The following is a 24,310-nucleotide window of genomic DNA, read 5'->3' on the forward strand; positions in this document are numbered from 1 at the left end:
AAAAACGCGTAAGAAAATAAAAAGAATATAAAGAAAAGAAAGAAAGAAAGAGAAAAAAAGAAGAAATGTATGAGCTGTCGTTTGTCACTTACCCTTCAGAGAGGATGTTATCATGGGGTCACCTGAAAATGATATAAGTACAGTATTTGCGTGAACGTCAATGTATGATAATGAGAAAGATAAATAGACAGATTATAAAAAGAGCGACAGGATGAAAAAAAGAGAAGAAAAGAGATCTTTGATATAAATCTCGATACGAGTTATATCGAGAGCAGAGACAATGATCAAAGAAATAGAGAAGATGAAGACGTGTCTTTTGGCTAATCTGTTTCTTGTTTAGCTTACTATATACATCTAATCGTTAACAGAACGTTGAAATTTCTCGCGTCTACGGTGATCGCGATTGCGACGAGATCCACGTTTTTATTATGGTTTGCTAAAAAAGATAATTTTACAAAATACACGTGTCGCACCTTGTATGAATGTATCTAACGATCGGTGCCACGTATATAGAATACAAAAACCGCGAACGAATGCGTATATCGTATAGAGACTACAAAATAGTATATGCGCACTATTGTATTTAGATATTGTATTTATTTACATACAATACTTGGCCATGTAGAACCAAAGTATATTAAATTTCGTATCGTTCAATAGTACTTGATATATAGTAATATAATAATATGTCATAACATATTGGTAACATAGTAATATATATATACACAGTAATAGTAATTCATTATTCGATCTTCACACGACCAGAAAAATCTGATACTCTAAGGGTGAAATGTGTGCAACGCTTGGACCAAAAGCTTCGTTGGAGAATAAGGTTGCGTGCAAATACTCTCTAGTAGCACCACTGTACGCGCGCTAAATGAAATGTCTCGCCTGTATATACCTGAAACTAAAGAAGCAACGAAGATGATCTTTTCGTATCTGTTGGACATCTCCGTATCTTACACTTACGTCCATCGTTCGTGACGGAATATCATTTCAGCTGGCGAAAAGATGAAAGAGAGGGAGAGTACTCGCACAGGATCGTGTCGTGAAACGCGTGGGCCCAGCACGGCGAAGCAGGGAGGGTCTCTGGGCCGAGATCTCGGAGGACTCGGGGTCAGAGATCAGCGTTCGCCGCAGAAAAGAACGGGAAAATGTTCCTCTCGCGAAAGATACCCTATCTCTGTTCTCGCATAATACGCAAGTGGGAGTATTCGTATACGAACGCGCTTAGCAAACTGTCTTCGCGACGGCAACCTTCGCAAAGCAGACCCCTCTTCTTCTTCTCTCTCTTTGTTCAGCCTCATTCTTCGCGTTTCACTCTCTACGTACGTCCTCATTCCCTTTATTAGGCTTTGTCTCATCTCGTCCCCTTTCGCCGTAAAAAAATATCTCCATTCGTTGCGACGTATCGTGACACGAGAAGGAAATGACGATGTGTCCCTTTCGGTGCTGCGGTTGATGGCTTTTTCATTCAGAGTATCGTAGCAGTTGCACACAAATTTCTTTTAGCTTAGTTTTGGAATTCCCAAGGTTAAGAGAAAGTTGACCAAAGTTAGAGGATATTTCGGAGAAAAGGGAATTTTAGTAATTTGCAAGTTCGAGGATAACGTAGTGTATGGAAGGCTAGGTGTGATCGATCAGGATTGCGAGAAGGGTATTGGCACAGTAAATTGCTAGGAGGAGCGTTTGGACCCGAAGTTTCAAACGTTTGGAGAAATTGAAAAGTTTGAAAGATTTGCAAATTAAAAATACAATTCGCTCTGTGAATAAGAGCTCGCACGGTCCGTAAGTAATGATTCATAATGGAAAATAATCTGCAGCGATCCTGACGCCTGTTACAAACCGAGTTAAATAAACCTCCAAAAACGTGCGCTTGTCATCACTCTCGCCAACCGATCATTACCAGGTGCAAATTATACCTTCCTCTCGTTCCAACCGAAAGCCTCAATTTGCCTGAAAATAATGTTAAATATTCAGCGCGTTAAAAACCTCTCATCTTCCAACTACGAAAATTATTATTTATCGGGAAAGTCGGCGTATTAGCCACGATAAGAATAAAAACGGAGAAGAAAACAGCTACCGGTGAGCAGACATCAGCCACCGTGAATGAATAACGTATGCAAACGCTTGATTAGAGAGAATGATATTGGCAGAAGCTGGAAGCCGCGAGTAGAAGTGTAAATCTATTCACTGTCAGGATGCAATTACACCGGTGCCTAGCAACGCTAACTAGCCGAGGTTTCGCTTTAATCGCGAATATGAGTTATCGTATGTTTTCCCCCTTGGAACCCAGGTTCCAATAAACGACCGTGCTTGTTCCTTTCAATGCTTGGATACGCGAGAAAGATATGGTAAATGTAGTCAACGCACGAGATTTCACAATTACCTTAACAATTATCTATTTCTTGTTCCTTCGTTTTCGAGAATAATCGACGCGTTTCCATTGGAAATAAAATAGCGAATTGTGAAATAAAATCTTGCGTGCTGTCTACTGCCTTCCTTGCCGTTGTAATTTGGTAAATGAAACACATTTCAGGATGCACGGTGCCACGTGCAGCCAAGCTCGCACGTGGCAAAAACGTGTGCTACGCGCATGAGATCTTTGAGAAGGTGATATAATTGAGTGAATTATCTGGCCAACTAAATTTACTCCGTACGATCAGTAAATATACTCTCAACGTAACAAAACACAAAACATAAATAAACAAGAGATTCCTGAGCGAATCCCTCGAAGAGTCGAGAAAGAATCGCAATTTGGAGAATAGGATCATATCCGATGAAATCCAATTTAAAGTTCAATTATTATTCATTTGTGGATAATTAACGCTTTATATTAATGAATGAAAACCTGAACTCAACCGAACGTTCCTACAATATGATTGAAATTCCTGAGTGAATCCTTGAAGATTCGAGAAAGGATTAGAGTTCAGAGAATAAAATCGTATTCAATAAGATTCACTTTAAAATTAAATTATTATCCTTTTGTAAATAATTAATATTTTATATTAATGAGTGAGAACCTGAAATCAATCGAACGTTGCTACAATGTGATTGAGATTCCTACGTGAATCCTCGAGGACACGAGACAGGATCAGAGTTCAGTACAGAAAATCAGCTCGTATTCAATCAAATTCACTTTACGCTCAAGTTAAAAATTCTTTTATTTTTGTTTTGTTGTTAAATATATTACTAATATGCGAAAATCTGGATTCGACACATCATCCCTACAATATGACATAATTTGTGATTTACGATTGTGATCGATCGAAGGTTTCCTTTGACTTTCACGATATTTCGTAGTGTCGCACGATTCAAGAAACGAGTCGCGGGCTGAGTCATCGCGCGAAATCCACCGGAAGATCAGATCGGCCCACACGCGCTGCTCATGGCTCGCATTTGCAAGCAGATGCACGCACTGATGCAGCTTCATGGACCACAGCCCGGCCAGGGGATCACAGCCGCGATTTTCCACGAACGACGACCCATGATTCGAATCTACTATCCTAAAAATCTATCTTTCCTAGCTGCGTTCATTCCTCCAGAACTTATATTTTTCTGGAAACCGACGAAATACGTGTTAGCTACAACTTCTAGGGTGGCTAACAATTCGAAGATGTTCCTAAGTCAGTTCCATTATATCCAAGTTTGTATTAATATTATTCACATTATTTTACTTTTTATGTTTTTTACTGATAATACTTCAAGAAATTACCTACATAGAAAGATCCCGATTGATCATGGCACACGGTGAACAACTGGAACAGGAGGAAGTTTATAAAATAAGAGGTCGAAGAAGGCAGCATAATTTCAAAGAGTGCATTTATATTTAATAGGAGCACCGAATGAATATAATATGTACCACAGAATAAACGATTGTTGCCAGTATAGTAAGAAATGTTTGCTACAAAATATCCGCCGCCCTGTGAGGTTCTATGAAGCCAAACTGATCAACTCCACTTTTTGTCGACTTCTCAATTTCTCAATTTCACTACACAAGTACAGTGGAACTTGGTTTATACGAACGAAATTTTAGCAGTGGCTAATTAACTGAATTCTAGCTGAGCTCTTATTATCTCAACTATCACCGAACGTCGATCCATTCATATATGAACATCTAACAATATACGCAGTAGACGTTATGTGACACATTCTTGTGCTTCGCAGCCGATACAAATTTGCAACATTATTATATATACATAATTTAATAGCAAATGTTTCGTGGAATCCTCTCGTCTGAACACGAACTCCTATTAATTGAACCAAGAATTACAGATGGCGGGGAGAAACAGATGGACTTCTATTATATGAACGACCTGGTTACATGAATCAACTTATCCCCCAATAAGTTCGTATAAACCGAGTTCTACTGTGCAATTAATGTCCCTGTTACATAAGCGCGATTAACGTTCAATCGTGTTCGATGCGAAGCGACGAAAATCTGAAACCCAAAGAAGAAGACAGAAGAGCCGTGCGTCGCGTAGTATCGAAGCCTTGAACAATCCGGAGGAAGGGAAAAAAAATGGAAAATCCCCATGAACAGCGGAAGTCATTTGCTCCTCGGGGACTTCGCAAGCAACAGGACAAATCCGCGCGTGTAGGTATGTAGAAATTACCGAATGTCAACACGATTACAGAGAACGTCGCGACAATTAGTTCCACCTTGGTTATTCAATGGACAAGAAGATCCAGCGAACAATCTTTCGTAGATCTTTCGTAGATCCTTTGCAGATCTTTTACTTCGGTGTGCATCGTGTGTAATCGAATGGATCCTGGTTTGTGTTCGCAACGTATCTCAAGGACGCGCGCGTTCCGTCTCGTTGCCGAGGATAATGCAACATTCCAGGATAACTCTGCGGTCTTGATGATGTTGATTTCTAAGCGGGGAATCGCAGGATACGCGAATAATCGATTTCCACCTCCTGTTTCTCCCACTTTGTCAATTGTGAATCTCTCCCGCCGCCGGATTAACACGAGGTAAACCGAGTGAGTCTCTTTCTGTCCCGATTCGATTCGTTCCGCGATTCGTTTCCACCTCTTTTCTAAGCTACGACGCGATTTTTTTTTCCTCGTGTAACGCCTACTTGGCGATCAAGGATTCGCTGGAAAGCGGGCTTCGTATTCACTTTCGAACGGTTGCAAGCAGGGACGGTATCCAGTTTGATATTTACACTCGGATATCTTGGTTGATCTTAGCCCTGTCTAACCCTTCCAGTCGGAGATAGTTTTATGCAAATGCACGTATCTATCGATACGTATATCGCGAATTAAAAACTTGATTAATTCTTCTGTAAAGTATTAGGTTGTCACAAAGTTCCTTTTGTTTTACGCAACTAGGAAATAATAGATGCACGATATTTTTTGTTTTATGTTATTTTATTGAATTATGTATGGTCCATTTTGTTCTATTGGAACGAATAATATTAATAATATAATCATGTGTAATTATATTATAATAATATAAGTAAATAATATAAAACAAAAAATGTTGTGCATCTATTGTTTCCTTATGAAGCGATAGAAACTTTTGAGACAACCTAATATAATAAGAGTAGAGTCTTGTCTTTCTCTTTGATTTTTGTAATTTTGTAACTGTCTCTCATTCTGATTTTTTCACTATTTTATTCTTCTTCGAGTATTATGCTTTAGTTATTGCTGGTTTTAGTGATAATAACCATATATCGGTATATACATATGTATCGGTCATAAATGTTAGAACTGCGCAATTGAACTAATGTCATTAGTGACATTTTTACGAGTCACGAAACAAAATTACCAGTGATAATAAATGTTGTTCCACGGCATCAAATAATACAAATTACAAATTATCTTATTATTCTATTCGACGCAGACTTCGACAATTATTAAAATGTATTCTGTAACCTACAATCTGTAACTCGTTAATTCTTTAATATCATTAGTTGATGAATTATTGTGCAACAGAGCTGCTGATATTTATCGCAGTACAAAGTGAATAAATTAACGATAGAGTGAATAGCAACTTACAATCTGTAACTCGTCAATTTTCCAATGTTATGAGATTTATATTGATATTTATTCCAGTGCAAAGTGAATAATTAAATAACGATTAAGTAAATGGTAATTTTACGACACGCAAGAATTTACGTTGGACCTATTCCACTCCCGAACCCACAAGGGATTAATTATTGTTGATTGCTGTATTATTACTGTTACTTATTATAATCACTACAATTATTGTTATCATTATCACATCTTTCAGATTTCATGTTTTCATTATAACTTTTTAATTATGTGTAGCCACAAGATTTCTATACTAATTGAGAATTATATTTCTGATATTTAGCGAAACAAATTCTTTTCGTTTACTACTTATTTTGCATTTTCTATTGTATTATATAAGAAATGTAATATATATCATCACGAATACTAAGAAAGGATATACAGTGAAGTTTTTGGTTATTCGAGTCCGGTTTAGCCAAAATTCCGTACTATTCGAAGCACTTTGAACTTTACCATAATGCATTTCACTTCTTTCGCAAGTTTAAAACGAGTACGATAAAAGAATACGAATATGTAAATAGTCAACGTAGCCTTAAAGCACTTGATCAAATTTCCAATCAATTAAATGTAGTCAATTCGACCAATGAGTAATATATATAATATAAATAATAATGGAACCTAAATACATATACAATATTGTTTTTTTTTTTTATAACTTTATTGCACGATTTAGTAACAACCATGCACCCTTCCATATTATTCCTAGGTTCGTGTCCACATTACGGTCGAATAATCGAGATTCTACCGTGTTTATTATCGAACACAAGGAAATAGATATCAGATCCAAGATGCTATTATATAATTAAGAAACGAGAAAAGTTCAAGAAAAATTCCTGGATCGTGGAAAGAGGTAAACGAAAAAGATCGATGGACTTTCGCGTACACTTAGCGGATACTGGCCATACGATTTGAATAAAAGAATAGCATAAAAGTACAGGACAGGCCAGTAGAAGACAGTACAGCTGATGGAAATGGCGAACGATTAGATACGGTTTTCATGTACCGCCACTCCGGATGATGGACGTTGCTGTTTATTTCACCGACGGGATTATCGTGAATTTCCATGGGAGAAAAATAACCGCGTGCATGCATTGCCACGTTATTCGTAACGGTCTCCTGCTATGAAAACACTCGTTCTTTCGGTTTATTTCGACGACGCTGTCGAAAAATGTACACGGATCTGAATAATTCCAGAATGTGGAACGAGAAGATGCAGAAAAATAACGATAGCTTTATATGTGGACTGGCAGACGAGTCTATGTGGCTTTACAACGACCCATTTCTTGGAAACTTGATTAACTTTTTGTAAACTATATATGAAGGCAGGACCTCGTCTCTCTCTCTCTCTCTCTCTTTGTGTTATATAATTTTGTACGTATTTCTTTTTTTTTTTTTTTCAAGTTTCATTTTTCTTCAAGATTCATGCTTTAACCATAGATAGTATTAGTATAATGAAATTTTTACAACATATTAATTATCTTGATACTTAGTTCGACCATCTTCAGCATAAATATGTTTACGATGAGTATTCGTATTTTTATACTAACATTTTATAAAGCACCTAACGTTTAAGCGTCTTGTAACTTCTATATGCACTTTTTAATTGGTTTCGAATTTTACCAATATAACCGTGACAATCGTGTCTCGTTACACTCATTACGCATATGGTTGTTCATTTAAATGTAAAAAAGTTCATACGATGATAGTGGAAGAACGATCAAAAGGTAAGGTTTGGTAGTTGGCAGGTTATTGAAATTATTAATTAAAAACATTAAAAAGTAGCTAGTAGTTGTTCGTTTAATTTCATCCTTTGTGTCTCGCGAAGCGAAAGCATCGCCATACAACGTTCTCAATGTCTTCATTTATTATTACACCAACATCTGAACCTTCGTCCCTCTTTGTATTTCAATTTCACACTATTTTTCGGTGAAAGATTATATTAATCGGCATTTTGTAGAACAATTTCTCTGCAACTTGTCGAGTTTGACGTGCCAAGCAGATTCGATACTTCTGAAGAAGAATTAACGTGAATGCACAGGAACGACAAAGAGCAAAATTAATTGTTTATCTTCACATTTCATTAGTGTTTTATCATGGCGTCAATTTGACACACGAGGGTTAAATAAATTTATTAAACAAACTTATGCAAAAGATACAACAGTATTATAGTAAATAATAATAAATAAATCAGCTTTGATATTTGCAATCTCCAATGGAAACAATAAAATCTAGCAAAGAATCGACAACGAATTAGCAGCTCTGTTGCATTAAATCGATATAAGATCAAAGAATCGAGCCCACCGGCGGCCACGCGATAATCATTATGATCGGAGGCAATCTTGCAGAAAATGACTATCGTAACCTGTAATGAGCCACTTCCTTCGGTCATAGTAGCCAAGTTAAGCAAGCGGGTTACACAGTTTAACCCTACCACGATCCTCGAATTTTTATAGTTCAACCTTGTTCTTCTTATTTTAGCAGATAGAAAAGATTTCTAACATTTTAGACAGATGTTTACTTTTAAAGAATTAAGATACGAAATCATGCATATCGATAAGGCTTTTTTCACCTTTTGTCCAACCTGAAGATACTCTTTAACCCTGATGTTTTGTGAAGTTTACTTGGCGATTACGATCAACTGCAATTTTTCCAACATTATTTTACATATCATCTAGTAAACTAATTCTTCTAACTTGTCGAAAGAATTCAAATTGATTGGTCCAGGATTAGAGAAGTCATTCTGTTTTAAAAAGCGCGAATACTTACGTTCCTAACTGTGTTAGGACTTATTAACAATAAATGCGATTTAGAGCGATAAATATGATTTTTTCCATCTTTGTATTTCCTACACTCCTTAGAGTATCCTCAGACCATCAATATATCGTATATTGTCGATATTTCAAAGTTCTAAACTAGAAGGATCAATGTGTATTATCAATACAATATTGTCAATAAATACTTATAATAAACATTTATACCAAATTTCGTCAATATCGTCAACAGGTATTTGCAATAAATATTTATAGCAGCTTCTATCGATAATATTGCCTCTATAATATATATCGATCCTTTTATTTAATAAGCTGGAAATATTGACGATATACATATATCGATAGTCTCAGGACACCCTTAGAGCAGCACCCAATAACACATGTGCGTTATCTAACCTAAGTAGTCGCTAATAATCTTGCAGTTGATGCGACTCTAAATAACAATAAGAACACCGACATTCAAAATCAAAAAAAACGGAGAGAAAAGAAAAGAATGGAAGAAAAGGAAGCGAAGGAACAATTTTGACAGAGCTAGACACATGGAGGCGTCAGCATGACGGAGATGCGACACGAAAGACGCGAGTTTTCTGAGAGGAACGTTTGCGTAACCGAGAGCCACCGACGCACATACACATAATCTATGGAGGTTACAGGCTCTTACGTATCCAACGGGCCGAGAAACAAAAATGTCGACGAAAACGACTCGATCGACTCGAGTAAATCCACCCTGTCTGGTAGACTGTCACGAAGGGATGAACACGAGGAACGAAGAAGAAGAAGAAGAAGTTTCGACGCAACCGTCGCTGAAAACGGACGCTGAATTATTCATGGGGAATCTGTTGCTTTTATTCGACACCCCTGCGTTGTCGTTTGTACTTTGAATTTATTTAGGGAAAACCGATAGAAACGGTTTGCTTCGATGAAAATCGTGCGTGTAACGTTGATTAGAGGGTTGGCGATGGAATTTTATTACACATACGTAGACACTATTATGCTGAGTCGACTGGAAAATTTGATAAGTTTCACTGGAGTTATTAGGGAGGAATTCTGAAAGATTCGTACAGTAGACTTTGAACTTTGCAGAACTCGAGGGACTATCATTGTTGTTAAAAATAAATAATAGTATATTTTGATAAGCAGGTTTTAGGAAAATATTCTGTTGAAAATTTCTTTAACGCGAACTTTGACCTTCGACCTATTAATGTTACAAGTAAATAATAAGCAATGAAATTTGATAAATGATTGGAATTTTTTAAAAGGAAACTTTGTCGAGAGTTTCTTGGGGACATTGGAGAACTCGAAAAATTACTTTTAATATACCAATAAACAAAATATAATATTTATTACATGTAAGAATAGTTGGTGTTAGTATTTAATGAAATTATTCTTTATTTGTACATTTTATCCTGAAATATCCGTCGCTAAAAGTAGCTAAATTCGATGTAACGTTAACAAGAAAAATTACAGCCTTTTATTATGAGCAAAGAAGAGTCCGATTATGAGAACTCAAAAAGACATTTCGTTATAAATTTACCAATGTAGATATAACGTTTAAATTTAATGTGGGAATAACGTTTCGTCGTTTGGAAGAATGAAAATAAAAAAAGAAAGAAAATTCGATTTAATCTGTATAACAAGACGACTCGCCAATTATGCGATATAATTCACTCCATGTTTATTAGGAACATATTAGATATCGATTATTGTAATCGATGGATCTGTTCGGTTCTTCGTTCGCATTCATTCGACGCTACCAAGAGATTTAGCCTGTAAGAAACGCGATCCTCTGGGGTATAACCAGGCCAAAATGTACAGGAACAGAGAATGGGATTTTAATCAGGACGATATACACGAAAGAGAAGCTAAACTGTCCGACGTTATTAATTCCTTGAGAAAGATCGAGCCATTTGGTGATTGACGTCGCGTGACGTTCGACCACGCCGTCGCTTATGTAATTTCGCGGCGAATCCTCCAGGGTTGCGAGCAGGATAATAACTATACGGAAGCCAAGGACGAGATTCGGTAGAATCCGAAGAATCGCGAAAAAAATTCGCCGAATTTTTCTTTCGAATACTTCTTGATAATTTTCAGGAAAAAATAAATCTTTCAATAATAATTCTTAACAATCGGTAAATTTTCATGGAAAATATCAGTTTCAGAGGTTCGTTTACTATTTGAATCAAGAATATCGACCAAAAAACGTAAAGAGAATTTGTGATAAAAGCACACGATTAAGAGATTTCGATGTTCAAACCTTCTGGTTAGAAATAATAATGTAAATTAATATAAGAAACTGAAAAGGTATTAGCTTTAAGATAATAAGTTACACAAAAAACAATTCTACATACAAGTTTCTGCAAGCGTATGGTTTGCATCGATACACCGTACATTTCTCACATACTTATTCCTGGCTACCCATTATCATTAAAAACAATCACACGCTTGGCAAATCAACGACGTGAAATTTTTGCGAAAAACAGAATCTTTGTGGAAAAATAACGTTATGAAAATTATTTGCACGTATACGCCTCTATTTAAATAATCAGATGCTTCCCAGGTAAAAATCAGCGCATTACGCAGCCATTTCACGGACCATGTCGTGTGTCCGCTACTCTGCGTACAACCTTACGACCGTGCATTGAGAATCGCCTGTTCGTACACGCCCTTATTTCCAAATACACACGTCTATTACCTTCGTTGAAACAATTATCCGAAAATTACTCAAATCTACCTACCGTGCGTTGCTGAAAAGCAGATTTTCTTTCGATATCGTTTCTTTGCGCGTTTCGTTCGGCCAATACTCCTCCTTACGTTTACGACTGTGTCGAGTCTATACGAAATAATCAATCGTATAAAATATACACCCGTCCCTCAAATTTGCACGCCACTATTTTTACGCGTTAAATTACAACACAATTTACGCGGTGGTCTTTACGCGCGGTTTCTAGTTCACGCGGCCAGAAAATACGTTTTGCTACAAGTTTTCAAAGTAACAAGTGCATACAGTAGCTTATTCGGCGATGTTAAAACGCGTCGGTGCTATACGAAATAAGAATAAAAGCACACTACATTGCGGTAGTCATCGTATGTGTACATATTTTTCTCTTTCCTACTGACAGCCTTTATTCTAGCGATTTTCATTCAAAACGAGTCCACGTGGAGCGATTAGGCCGCGTAAATTGAGGAACGGGTGTGCGCTGAAACTACGCGTAATAACACGCTAATCTTCTTTCCAGCAACCCACAGCTTCACACTCATACCCATACGCACCGGCTCACGAAAATACTTCACGCGACGTAACAGATGTTGAAATACTTTCGTGAGTACATGTACCTCTACAAATATCCTTGTCATACGCAAGTAACTACGCAAATACCTAACAATGCACGGTCCGTAACGAGAAGCCATAAAGAAATAGTATTGGATACCTGTTCGGTCGTAAGGAGCGGCTCTCCTCGGCGCGGTTTGTCCCTTAACAGGGTGGAACTGATGCTGTTGGTGTAAGGGTGGCGTCTGGGCGGGTTGTAACTGCATATGATACTGCTGAGAAGTGGAATAGTGGGCGGATGCGTTCGCCGTGGATGCCGCCAACGATTGTTGCTGATACTGGCCTGGCGTCTGATACTGATTAAGATGATTAGGATGATGATAGTGGGGATGGGAATGCGTGTGTGGCTGACCCGTAGCTGGACTGTGAGGGTGTGAATGAGAATGCGGGTGAGAGTAAGGGCCACACCAGGTGTAATATTGTTGCCAGGAAGCGGCGGCATCCACGCTCGCCATCCCATCGCCTTCTTCGCTTCCCATTCGGACCACGGCCAACGATCTCTCCTCGATGCCAGTTTAAAACACTCCGATCATCTATCTCTCTTTCCACTCGCACGATTTTTCACTAAATACACGCGTTCCCCCCTTTCTCTGTTGCTCTTTTGTTTATGCGTTTCGACAAACTCTCAATTCCTCGTTGGATTCTTCAGAACTGTCTATCGATAGTTCGTAGACGGTTCGTCCTCGAGGAGGTCGTCTTCTCTGGTTTGTGTTCACACTTGCAGATACACTATGAAATTTTTATGTGTTCGGTATTTGCAGCTTGAGGAGGACACTGAAATTTGTTGAGGATACCGAGGCGATGGTATTCCTGTGTTTTATGGGAGAATTATTAACCGTGTAACGGAGCACAAGGGTTCAATGTATGGGGAAAGGTGCACAGTATCAAAAGCTAGTTCTCGTTCCTACCAGTAAACGAGTGATTAATACGAACGAATAATACGGTTCTGCGTAACATATTTTGAAAGCATGTTGTTTGCTTAATGCTCGTCGACGTTCAGTGCGTAGACAGTTATTTTTCAGAGCTGACTTGTTGTTTCTCAGTTTCTCTAATTCAAATAATATACTATCTCTTCTTACTAATGTATCGGGCAACGATATTCGTTGCACTACAAATCACAATATTTTTATTCTTGCGAATTATCAACCAGTGTTATGAAACTATTATACTACTACAGAAAAGACTTCTCTATTCATTATCGTTGCATTTATTCCATATACACTGTAAATCTCTTCCTGTTCATTTGAATTTAATCAAATTTGGTTTAAAATTCAATAAAAAAAATAAAACAAACTTATTGTTACCGCACAGTCCTTCTATCTTCCCTACTAGAAATGTTTGTTAAATCCGCGAAGGAGATGCCGAATCTAACGACGAATTTTGACGAAAATTATACAGCTCGGCCGCAGGATATTACGTCGATTTTAATCGAAGGAACGACGCACGAGACGCAATGTCGAGAAACGAGCACGGCATGCGAGTCGCCAAGGACCCGCACATAAAGCTTCGGCAAAGGATCGAGAAACAATACCTCTAGCCAATGTTAATACATCGTGATATCCCCTGCCCACGCCAGTTTTACCAGACTATAAATTTTTCATGCCGACCGGGCGTCCTGATCTCATCAAAATTCAACGCAAACCTCGTTAAACCTTCCACGATTGAACGAAACAAAAAAAAAAAAAAAGGGAAATTAATCCCGAATTAAACTGGAATTACTCTATTTGTTCAACGACAAACTAAATGTCACTGAAGAAAGAACGATTGTTCGAAGTCGACACACTTTTCTATTTAAGAAATTCCAGTCTTTGTCCGTATAAATTTCACGATTAAAATCTCGTTAAATTTTTGGGAAAAAAGAAACGGATCTCCAACACCGATCTCGAATCACAATAGCTCGTGAAAACGTCTAAAACAAGATAGTCGCACGAGGAATCAAAGGTAAATCGCTCAAGTCCAAGGTAACAACGAAACCAGCTCGATTTAAGAAACCAAATTGGCTCTTGTCTCACATCACGCGTCCGCACATATATCTGCGAGCTACACATATGCGTATAGTATACGAACGTATCGAGTATATAACCTCGCGTATATAACGCAAATTTATGTGGCTATAAGTATACGTACGCGTACACCGCTCATAATTATTCAAACATCGATAGAACTATTTGTTGAACAATTTGAGACTCGAAGTACGTACAGTTTCTAGAACGGTCAATACAATCGAAACTAAAATTTATATCTAATATCAAATTGTAATGTTAAATACAGAGAATAAAGAATAAAGAATTGTATAATTACGATTATTACAACTGTACAATGACAAATGTTACAATAATAACGGCGTTATTAATCAAGAAAGATCCTTACTATACTCTTATAACAGAAACAAATTAAAAATAGCATAAAAGTTATATAGCGTAGTTCGAATAATTATAACCAACAGTAATACACTCGAATGTAACGTATATATAACCATATAATACACACGGACAATAGTGTGTATATATATATATATGTATGTATGTATATGTATATATATGTATACATTCACGTATATATATATATGTATATATATTTTTTATATTCAACGTCCCCTTTCTTACGTTCCTTATAGCAACGAACGTACGAAAACGAAAACGAGAAGAAAGAACTAAAAGAAAGAAAGGCAATGTAGGACTAGCTTTCGTGTCGATAGAAGTTTCACCAAAAATTGACGCGAATAATAATCGACGAGGAAGGATGGACGCGCGCGTAGAGCCCGAAGAGGCTCGAGGATGACTGAGAGGAACAGGTTCCTCTCCTCCGCCTCGAGCAAAAGAGGGTTGAAAGCACGAGGCACGGCGAGTGAGCGGAGCTCGACGCCAGGGGGATGTGCTCCGGTCCACGTGCACCAGGAGGCACGTTCCACGGTCACGTGTATGCTTTACGCACCACCCCACTTCGTCCCTCCTAGCCGGAGTTACCAGTGTCTCTGTGTTCCACTTATTTATTATTTCTGCCACCGTATGAAATTCGAACGTACAGAACGATGATACTCGGAGATTAAACGGACAACGGGTTTGTTAACGCAAGACCAGATGATAGTGTGCGATAATTAGACTGTGGATTTTTCAACTGTGGCTAAATCGTGTTGGAATATTCAAGTTCTACGTAGAGAATACGTCGTATTATGTAAGATGTATGTGACAAATAATGTAAAATATAAAGTATGCGATATAAATATGATGTATGTGTATAAATATAAATATAAAACTAACGTAAGATATAAAATACACAATTATATTTATGTTTGCGAAATATGAATCACGTTTCCACGTACCTACATTTAGTTATCGCAATTTCAGTTGCAATAAATAACAATAGCTTTTTCAAGGTTTTCCATAGTAAATTCGAATCGTTTCTCTGGGAAAAGTAATTTACGGTACAAAATTGGAATGTACATTAAATTAAAACACAAATCAGAGAATCTGGCAAGAAACGGTGACCGAAAAAATATTAAACGAATTCTTGAAATTCTTGAGATTATTTCGCAGTTATTTTTACTCGTCACAGTGACGTTCTCTTTTTGTGTACAAAGAAATACTGTAGATTGTGCGCTAATAATTAACACTTACGTGGCGTTAAGCTAGCGTCACCGTTCACCACAGTGTTAACGTGTCCGCAACTATCGTTTCGTACGCAAACTCATTTCGTAGTTGCGACACTAAAAATCGGATTCGCATTCTCAAACAAACACGCGTACGAAACGAATTTCCTCAGCTTCTTCCCTCTATTCTATTTCCATACAAAGACGCAATAACGACACACGAGCCATGCAAAAGTCATATCGATCAACTCCGACAAAAACACATACATGGGAAAGCACAGGAAAGGCGATCGCGTCACAAACATTGTTTTTCAAAAGGCAAGTCAAACGGTTTAGCTTCCAAAAGGTTACGTAACGAACGAAATGGAATTTCTATAGAATGAAGAACACGTAGGAATTTCGAGGAAACAAACCGCACAGTTTGGTTGATCAATGTGTCGAATCACCGCGTTATTCGACTATTCCTCGCGGAGGCAAACGCGAAACTGTAGAGCGATTAAAAAGAAGATCGGATGGAAAGCTCGTTTTCTATTACGGTGGCTGTATCAACGAGGGGAAAAGGAAATTTGGAAGTCAATATTTTTGGTTGCTTGTTAAGGATACATGAGTTGATTCAGGTTTCTGGGGATTTAATTAGCGGGTCACGCGGAGAACTCTCGGCGGATGAATAATGCGATTCGGGATAGTAATCATCGACTAATTGATACTACAGGTGGAGGAGGTAACGACGAAACGATCGTAATGGGGTTCGATCCGATTGTTGTAGAGCAGATGGCGGATACTTGTGATTTGCACGATCAAACCCAATTTGGGAGAAAATGGAAAAAGACGAAAGAAAATAGACGATTGGTTGTCCGAGGAGTTGATGGAGAGTCGTGTTTAAAGAGATCGAGGAGGATCGTAGATTTGGGATAGGATTGGTTCAAGTGAGGTTGAGCGCTGAGAATGTTAATTACGTTACGTGTGATGGCACGTTGTCTTCCGAATGTCACGTCTGTCCACGTCAATGCAAACGGAGAATTATCAATAATTAGCAAAGGCAGTGTAAAACAATCTGCGCTGTAACTCCAAATATAAACCAAAGATTCGTAGTGTCAGATTATAATTACTTTAATTTCTTACTCCTCGAGTTGTCTCTTTTTAAAACAATCGATAGTTATAATTTTGTAGGAAGGAAACGACGCTTCGTAATGATCTCGCGTTAAATTTTATATATTCCAATATTAACAAATAAATTAGCAAACGTGTCAGTCTGCTTTCTAAATCTAGCTCGATCATGCTGGGCCAATTAATATAAAACGTTGAAATGTTTTCCAGGCGCGTTTATTAGAGTTTAGAAAATTTCTAAAACAGTCGAAACGAGACTCGTCCGAAGGTTTCTCACGCAGCTTCGCACGGCTGATGCAAATTATTGTGCCACGTATCAATTTAGTGCGTCATAGCGGCAATTACGCGTAGGTCGCAAGTCAGTGGTGCTGATCGTAATCTCTTTTCGCTATACATTGTACGTATGCCGGATTGTTTATTCTTCGTAAATATCACTGAAACGAGCGGCGTTTTGTTATTTACTTTCCAGTCGCTTACATGGAAACGGCATACCAAGGCGTGCATCCACCGTCCATCTCCTTTCTCTTTTTGTAAAACCATAAATCACATACATATGTGAAAAAAAAATGTTTCAGCAACCTACCATTACGTAAACAACGTTGTCTATCTTTTCTAGCAAAGAATGAATTTCTGCAACTTGCACATTTCCTACAAAATTGTGGTTAATGGTGATATAAAACGATATAGAACGAATTTTTTCAACTTTTACATTTCCTGTAATATTGTGATTAAACGCGATATGAAATGATAAAAAATGAGAACTAAATCTTTTCAATTTCCAAATTTCCTATACAAGCGTGACTAAGTATGATTTAAGTGCTATAGGATGAAATAAAATGAAGGATGAATCTTTTTCAACTTTTAAATTTCCTATAAGATTCTGATTAAGTGTGGTATAAAATACAAGGACGATACACAAATTTCGCTGTTCTTTATCGTTTTTCTTCCTGTAATTACTCTACAAATCTGTAACTAAAAATTTTCGCAATATCCCGAGACAAAAACAAGTCTAGATTCCTCAATTTGCAAATCTGCAAATGTTCCTAATTTCCCAACACAGAATCCAGTTCTTTAAAGCCAGTTCGCAGCAAAACCTCCAACACTTGTATCCAATTTATCGAAGTCGATTACAGTTAATTAATACAAAGTATACTATTCATTTACAATAGATCGAAAGGTATAACCGATTCTAACCATCGAAAACAATATATACCATAAACTTATAAACTTTACAAATTGCCTATCTCAAAAGGTGGAAATCTACAAGTGACAAAGTATAGTACGTACGATGAAAGAAAAAAAAATCAAGGGAACTTGAGAAACAAAAACAGTAGAGAGAAGTAAGAAAAATGAGGAGAAAAGTGGGAAGAGGAAAGTTTCGAAGACGGGAAGTGAGGACGTACGCAGACAGGATAAGGAGTACGTTGACCTGAATTGACCTGACCTGCGACAACCCAACGTGTTCGACGGCTAAACTGTCGTATATCAAAGTAATCTCATGCGCGGATCATTGAGGAGAGACTCGGTCCCCGATGTGTATGTATGCGGCCACAAAAGAACACTCTGACGGGACACGTTACGAGGCGATCGCTGCCTTTTTCTACACTAATGCCCACACTTAATGTACCACCTCGTTTGCCCTTATTAATCTTACATGGAGCATTAATAAAACATCGTTGCCCCGCAGCACAGTTATTTCGCCATAAATCATTGCTCTATGCGCTACAGATGCTTCTTCGAGTTATCTTCTTCTTATTATGTTTTGATATATTTGCCGACTTTTGGGACAAATTGTGTTTAAGATGCTGCAGGATTTGAATGAAACGTTACGTAAATAAAAGTTATTAATATTTTTTTTACTTGGACCGTAAATCACGTAAACAGGTGAAGAAAGAAACGTTTCAGCAATCTGTCATTGTGCAACAACATTGTCTATCTTTTCTAGCAAATAATGAATTATTCCTCGATCTTCTAATTTCCTACAAAATTCTACTTGAGTTTTTTTACAGAGTATATCGTTAATACGAAATTTAGGAAATATTGTGTAAATATAAATTTGTTATAAATATTCTTGTAATATTTATAACAAAATAGAGAGAGTTTAGAAAATATGATTTAAAATATATACTTTTATGCTTCTTGTCCGAGAGAAATTAATTGCAGTTGGAAACTGAATTATATCTGTGTGGCTTGGTGCAACAAGTGCCGATTTCATTTTCTTGCGAAGATGAGTTAAGCACGGTATTGACTTCGTAAACAACTGTACATTCTATATTTAAAAAACAACTTTCTCAAGCTCTATATAGAAACAACTGTAATGGCATTCTATTGTTATATAAAACAAATAAATAAACTTTCCGCAAGAAATACCAAAGTCAACGAGAAAGACACAAATAGCGTAAGCTTTAACTCTGCTTCTTTATGTCAGAAAAGAAATTCGAAACGGCAGACACTTCTGTAACACAAATTACTTCTTGCATCACGTCACAGATGTGTATTTCTCCATTGTAGGTTCAACAAATATTCCAGCAAAGCTTCATCAATCGTACATCTGATTATTGATCGGTGATAAATGTCGCTTCGTCCAAACAGATCTTAACAGGCCTAATAAAATACGAGGAAGAAAAGAAAATAAAATCCGCGAATCTCGATAAACGGGATATTTCCTTAAAAAAAGGGATTCTTGCGGCCGATTTAGGCGGAAGTGGCGGTCCATCGGTGAAAGGTTGCAGCAGCTAACGCAATTTATATTTCAATCGAGCTATAGAGAAGCTTTTATCTGTCCAACGCCAGACTAGGAATACGTTTCACCCATCTACCCCATCTACTCGCATCTCGACTTGGAAAGGAAACGACAGACAGAGACGGAGATCGAAAGAGAAACAGAAAGAGAGAGACAAACAAACAAGGGTCGGAACAAAAAAGAGATATAGAGAAAGAAAGAAACAAAACGAAAGCCAGCTCTCTTCGTACGTGGATGAACGTGGCCCACAGAGAAACGATCTCACTGAACCGGGCTAGACATTGCTTTCGGTTTAAATATGGTGGCTGGTCGAGCGGAAAATACACGGGGGATGCATGGGACGTTCATCAGTGTCTCTGACTTGCCTGCGATTGACTGGCCAAATCGTACGAGGATGTTCAACGATAATAATCCTTCGGCTGATCGTGCTACGCAGTTTATGCACGGGACGATGATCAACTTCGACAACCTTTCTCCGCCTTGTCGGAACAATTACGTCCATGACCGGTGTGATTTAAGAGGAGAGGGCCGATTAATTAGCCAGACGCCCTTTCATTTTCTTCACAATGCGAAATAGGAGAGTCAGTCGGTATTGAGTGTGGGCAGACGTGGACTGGATTGTGGCGATTTATATGTTTTGCCATTTTTATCGCGTATGTTGGACTCTTGTTTAAATACGTTGTTTTGTGGCGCGGTTTTGTTAAGGAATACGATAATCCTGCAGATCTGAAACGATAGCGTGAATCTAACATTTTTTCTCGTCTACAAGTATTTGGTAAAGGACACGGATTTTTATAGGGAACTCTTAACTCTATGCGCATGTTTCTTTTATTTATTCTGCTTTAGAAGTGTTGCAAAGAATTGTTTTAGAATTACTAATAACTAGTAGAAGAATTTTATTTATTATTTTCTCAGAAACATGACATACAACATATGTTTCTATCATTTTGCCCAATCACTGTATCAGCTTCGTTCTTATCTACCTTCTATCGAATAGCAAACAATCCTATTCGTCCAATGAATCACAACTGTTATACACAGAAGCATCGCGTTTCAAGTTTCCAGCAGAATTAAAATGTAAGACGTAGATGTACACGGTCGCTAAATTTTCATGTTTCGTGTATCTTGAACGTTTTTGAAGGCAAACGTAGATTTTAAATCTCGAGTAGCTATATCAGGTAATACATCGTAAAACCGGAAGCTCGTTCAAACGCGAAAGGGAAGAACAAGACGTAACGATAAATAAATAAAATACATAGTGAAGAATATCGTGATGATACGATATTCTTGTAAATTTAACCGGACAACTAGCCTGTGTACATCATTTTGTATTTAATAGGAATGGTTCTTTTTCTCACCGTTGAAAGACACGGTAACTCAACATAGAGTCTCGACCTTATTCGCCACCCTGGCGCTGGTTACGTAACACAGCACTCACTTCGAAGTCGACTAATAAGCAAGGTAGGCTCCGTTTGTACACGCTTTGCATTTAATACTTCCTCCACCCCGTGAAGCCACCACCCTTCGACACGATTTCCATCGAGCGAAGCCGTTCACGTGGCGAGACACGTGAGTCCGACACGTGGGAGTCCCCAGTCAACGATATCGAACCATCCTCTACTCGAGATATTTCCGAGTAGCTGGAGTACAAAGGGCCAGCTTTATTTTACACGCGTAATTATTACATCTTTCATATTTTCACCCGATTAACGGAGATTCACCATCCATTCTTCTTCGGCTTTATCTATTTCTGTTTATCTTATTTATTTCTATTGTATTTTATTTCTCGTCCGCCTTTTCGATTGACAAGCATTCACAAACCTAAGTAATTTTTTTAAAACTAGCGATTATGTGTATGTTTTTGAATTAAGGTTTTTTTTCGTTTCAGTTATATCGTAACCCTTTCATTGTGGGGCAAAGCTTACCTCAATCGTTGAGATTCATAATCGTTACGACGATACGTGAATCATTATGTATCTTCTATTTTTAAGTTCACCACGAGGGGAGTACGTATTAACCTGGTAAATAATCGTATTGTACCATACAGATTTAGCGACATAAGTTAAATAATATCATAGCGATACACTATTGCACGTATTCGCATTTGTGTCAATTTAAATCATCACACTCTGTGCTGATCATCACCCTATGTATACATGTATCGCATGTAGATCGCACATACGCAGATTACAATAATAAAGAAAGGTATTATATAGCAACATGAAACAAGATTTTTTTTCATTTTCCAACGTAGTTATCGTAGCATAGTATCGTTTTAATCTACAGCGAAAGGATTAATAGCATCCTTTTTAAGGAAAATTTAATCGCATAGTATCTTATCAAGCAAGGAAATATAGACTGCGGAAACTACGAATTTTATGCGCATTCTTCTTTTCACGAATATGCTACGTTCTATTCTATTTGGTGAATACGTTGCACCATATTCCCACGTTACCTACACGTCGATAAAACGGCACCAAAGATCAAAAGCCAAAGAACGTACTAAAAGTTCACTGGGCACACGGTTGCCTCGTAATTTTCTCATTTTTCTGAATCTACGTAGAAAGACTCGGTGTGCCGGACGTGCCGGCAACGAAGGTCGGTCTCCGGACGTGACATCACTGGCAATCAGTTTTTCAGACACGTGAGAAAACAATTGTTCCTTACAATGCCGTAATAAAATGGTACACTACTGAGATCAATTTAATTGAGCTTCTTCGTGCGTGCCAGACTCGCGATTACTCTGATACCGCACACAACGCTCTATATTAGAAAAAATATTACCATCCAATCCCTTACACACTTTCGTCGCCAAACAACAAGATTCATGCTTCTTCTTCTTCTTCTCGTTCTTACATTTATAATTGACTTCTCTGGCTTAGTTCGCTCGTTTCATTAACTGGCATAGATTCTATAAATGCTGCGCGTTCATCCCGTGCACCATGGTATTTAACAGCAATGGAAAAATGCCTTGTGAATGCAGCAAGGACGTCGGATGCGTGTTACAATGCTACCTAATGCACGTGATACTTTCCCACGTGATTAGTCACGGTCCTACCGTGAACAAAAAAAAAAGAGAAACGACAGGATAAGGTAAAAATATGTTGCGAAATTTTGCGAAATCTTTGTGACTACGAAGTTTAGGGCAACGTTGAAGTTCAGGGTGATGGATACCACGTGATTTGCTTCGAGGAATGACTTTTCACTAACGTACAATTTCTGTCATTTTTTTATCAGTAAAAACGACCCAAATTTCTTATAATAAATATTGTGACATGATTAAGATGATTGTAACTATATAATAATAACTCTATATAAATGTTATATATTAGAAAGTAAATATCTTCAAAATATTAGATATACAAATTAGATATGTAAGATATTAATCATTAGTATAATCTGAATTCATAAAGCTCAGTAGCTAAGCTAAAGCTACATAGTGGTGATACCTATGTGTGAATATGTCACAAACACTTGCAAGGTTGTTTGAAGTTTGCAACTTCATCTTGCAATTAGCGATAAAGAAACTTTATGCTTCTTAGAGTCCCTTGAATATTCAGACCTAACACGAAAACCTTCAAAGTTAACATTACTATATAGGAATTTTGAAACTCAAGCCTGAAGAAAGAACTGAAAAATGAAACGGAATAAAGGATCAAGCGAAGTGGAAAACAGGTACATCGACAATTTCCTGCTTCCCTTTTCAGTAACCACTATGTTCAGTGATATTGTCGGTGATATAACATTTGATAAGACCGTGAAGATGCCACAACTCTTACGCAATCTGTGTGTATTCCATTCAATTCTACTTCATAAACACGGAACTCCACAACCTCTATGGAATCGTTACAAAACTTGGCAAAGATAAAAGTCCTTTAAAAAGTTCCACGTTCTAGAAAAAGCTTCGATCTATGATGCAATTTTATATTTATAGTTTCCATCGTAAGGATTGAAATGTACAGCAAAAATTGAAACATTAACAAACAAAGGCGAAGTTCCCTTAAAATTTAAAAAATCTCTGATGATTCGATCTATGAATGTTATCCTCGATTATATCTATCTTCAATTCAGTCGCATCATAATTAAAATATAAAGATTTCTGAACGTTGAGAGTTAAGATGCAAATCAAAGATTAGAAAACGAGTCCAATATGCCCAAAAACTCATTTAGTATCGTTAATACCTGAGAAACATATTAGCACAGAAACGTTTCGCTATTTATCTATTGTATGTATCTGACAGTGGATGATTCAACGTGTTTAGAGAACCTTTTATCAAGGAGTTAATACCGTAACGAAAAATTCTGGAGACCACGGCCTTGCGTATCGCAAACGTGGCCGCTGCAACGCGTTATGGCGACGCCGTTAATATTGCGTAAACGTTAGGCATCTCATTCAATCGAGTTTTCTAAGTGTTACATCTGAGTCAGCCTTTCGCTGTAATTTATTGCCGACAAGCTTTTTGCAAATATCAGAGAATACCCAGCTTATCAGCTTGTTCTTATGACGTATAATAAAACACGACTTAAAATCTATTTTTCTCTATCCAGCTATCTTCTTCAAACATAGCAGCAAGTGGTAAATTTGCAGTTCAGTATCTTCAGGAACGTTCCTACATTACTTCAGATACTCCATAAGAACTAACGAACGAACAACTCCTAGAACATATTTCTTTCAGTACAGATTCTTGAACTCATTGTAGAATTAGATACTGTACTACACTATAAAAGTT

The 24,310-nt window shown here is 37.5% G+C and overlaps 1 protein-coding gene across 6 annotated transcripts in view; it reads right to left on the reverse strand.

Annotated features, from left to right (window-relative positions):
• Positions 1-12,816, reverse strand: part of LOC132913781 (thyrotroph embryonic factor) — a 100,008-nt gene extending 87,192 nt beyond the window's left edge. The window contains exons 1-2 of one of the 6 annotated variants that reach the window (XM_060972341.1): positions 12,242-12,816; positions 93-122 (exon numbers count right to left, since the gene is read on the reverse strand). In XM_060972341.1, the coding sequence (XP_060828324.1) occupies positions 93-122; positions 12,242-12,620 (409 nt within the window). In that variant the 5' untranslated portion in view covers positions 12,621-12,816. The remainder of the gene's footprint in view (positions 1-92; positions 123-12,241) is intronic. The other 5 variants (XM_060972340.1, XM_060972344.1, XM_060972343.1 and 2 more) reach the window with 5 other exon arrangements.
• Positions 12,817-24,310: the final 11,494 nt, after the last annotated feature.

Source organism: Bombus pascuorum, chromosome 13 (genome assembly GCF_905332965.1).
Source record: "Bombus pascuorum chromosome 13, iyBomPasc1.1, whole genome shotgun sequence".
Classification (NCBI taxonomy): domain Eukaryota; kingdom Metazoa; phylum Arthropoda; class Insecta; order Hymenoptera; family Apidae; genus Bombus; species Bombus pascuorum.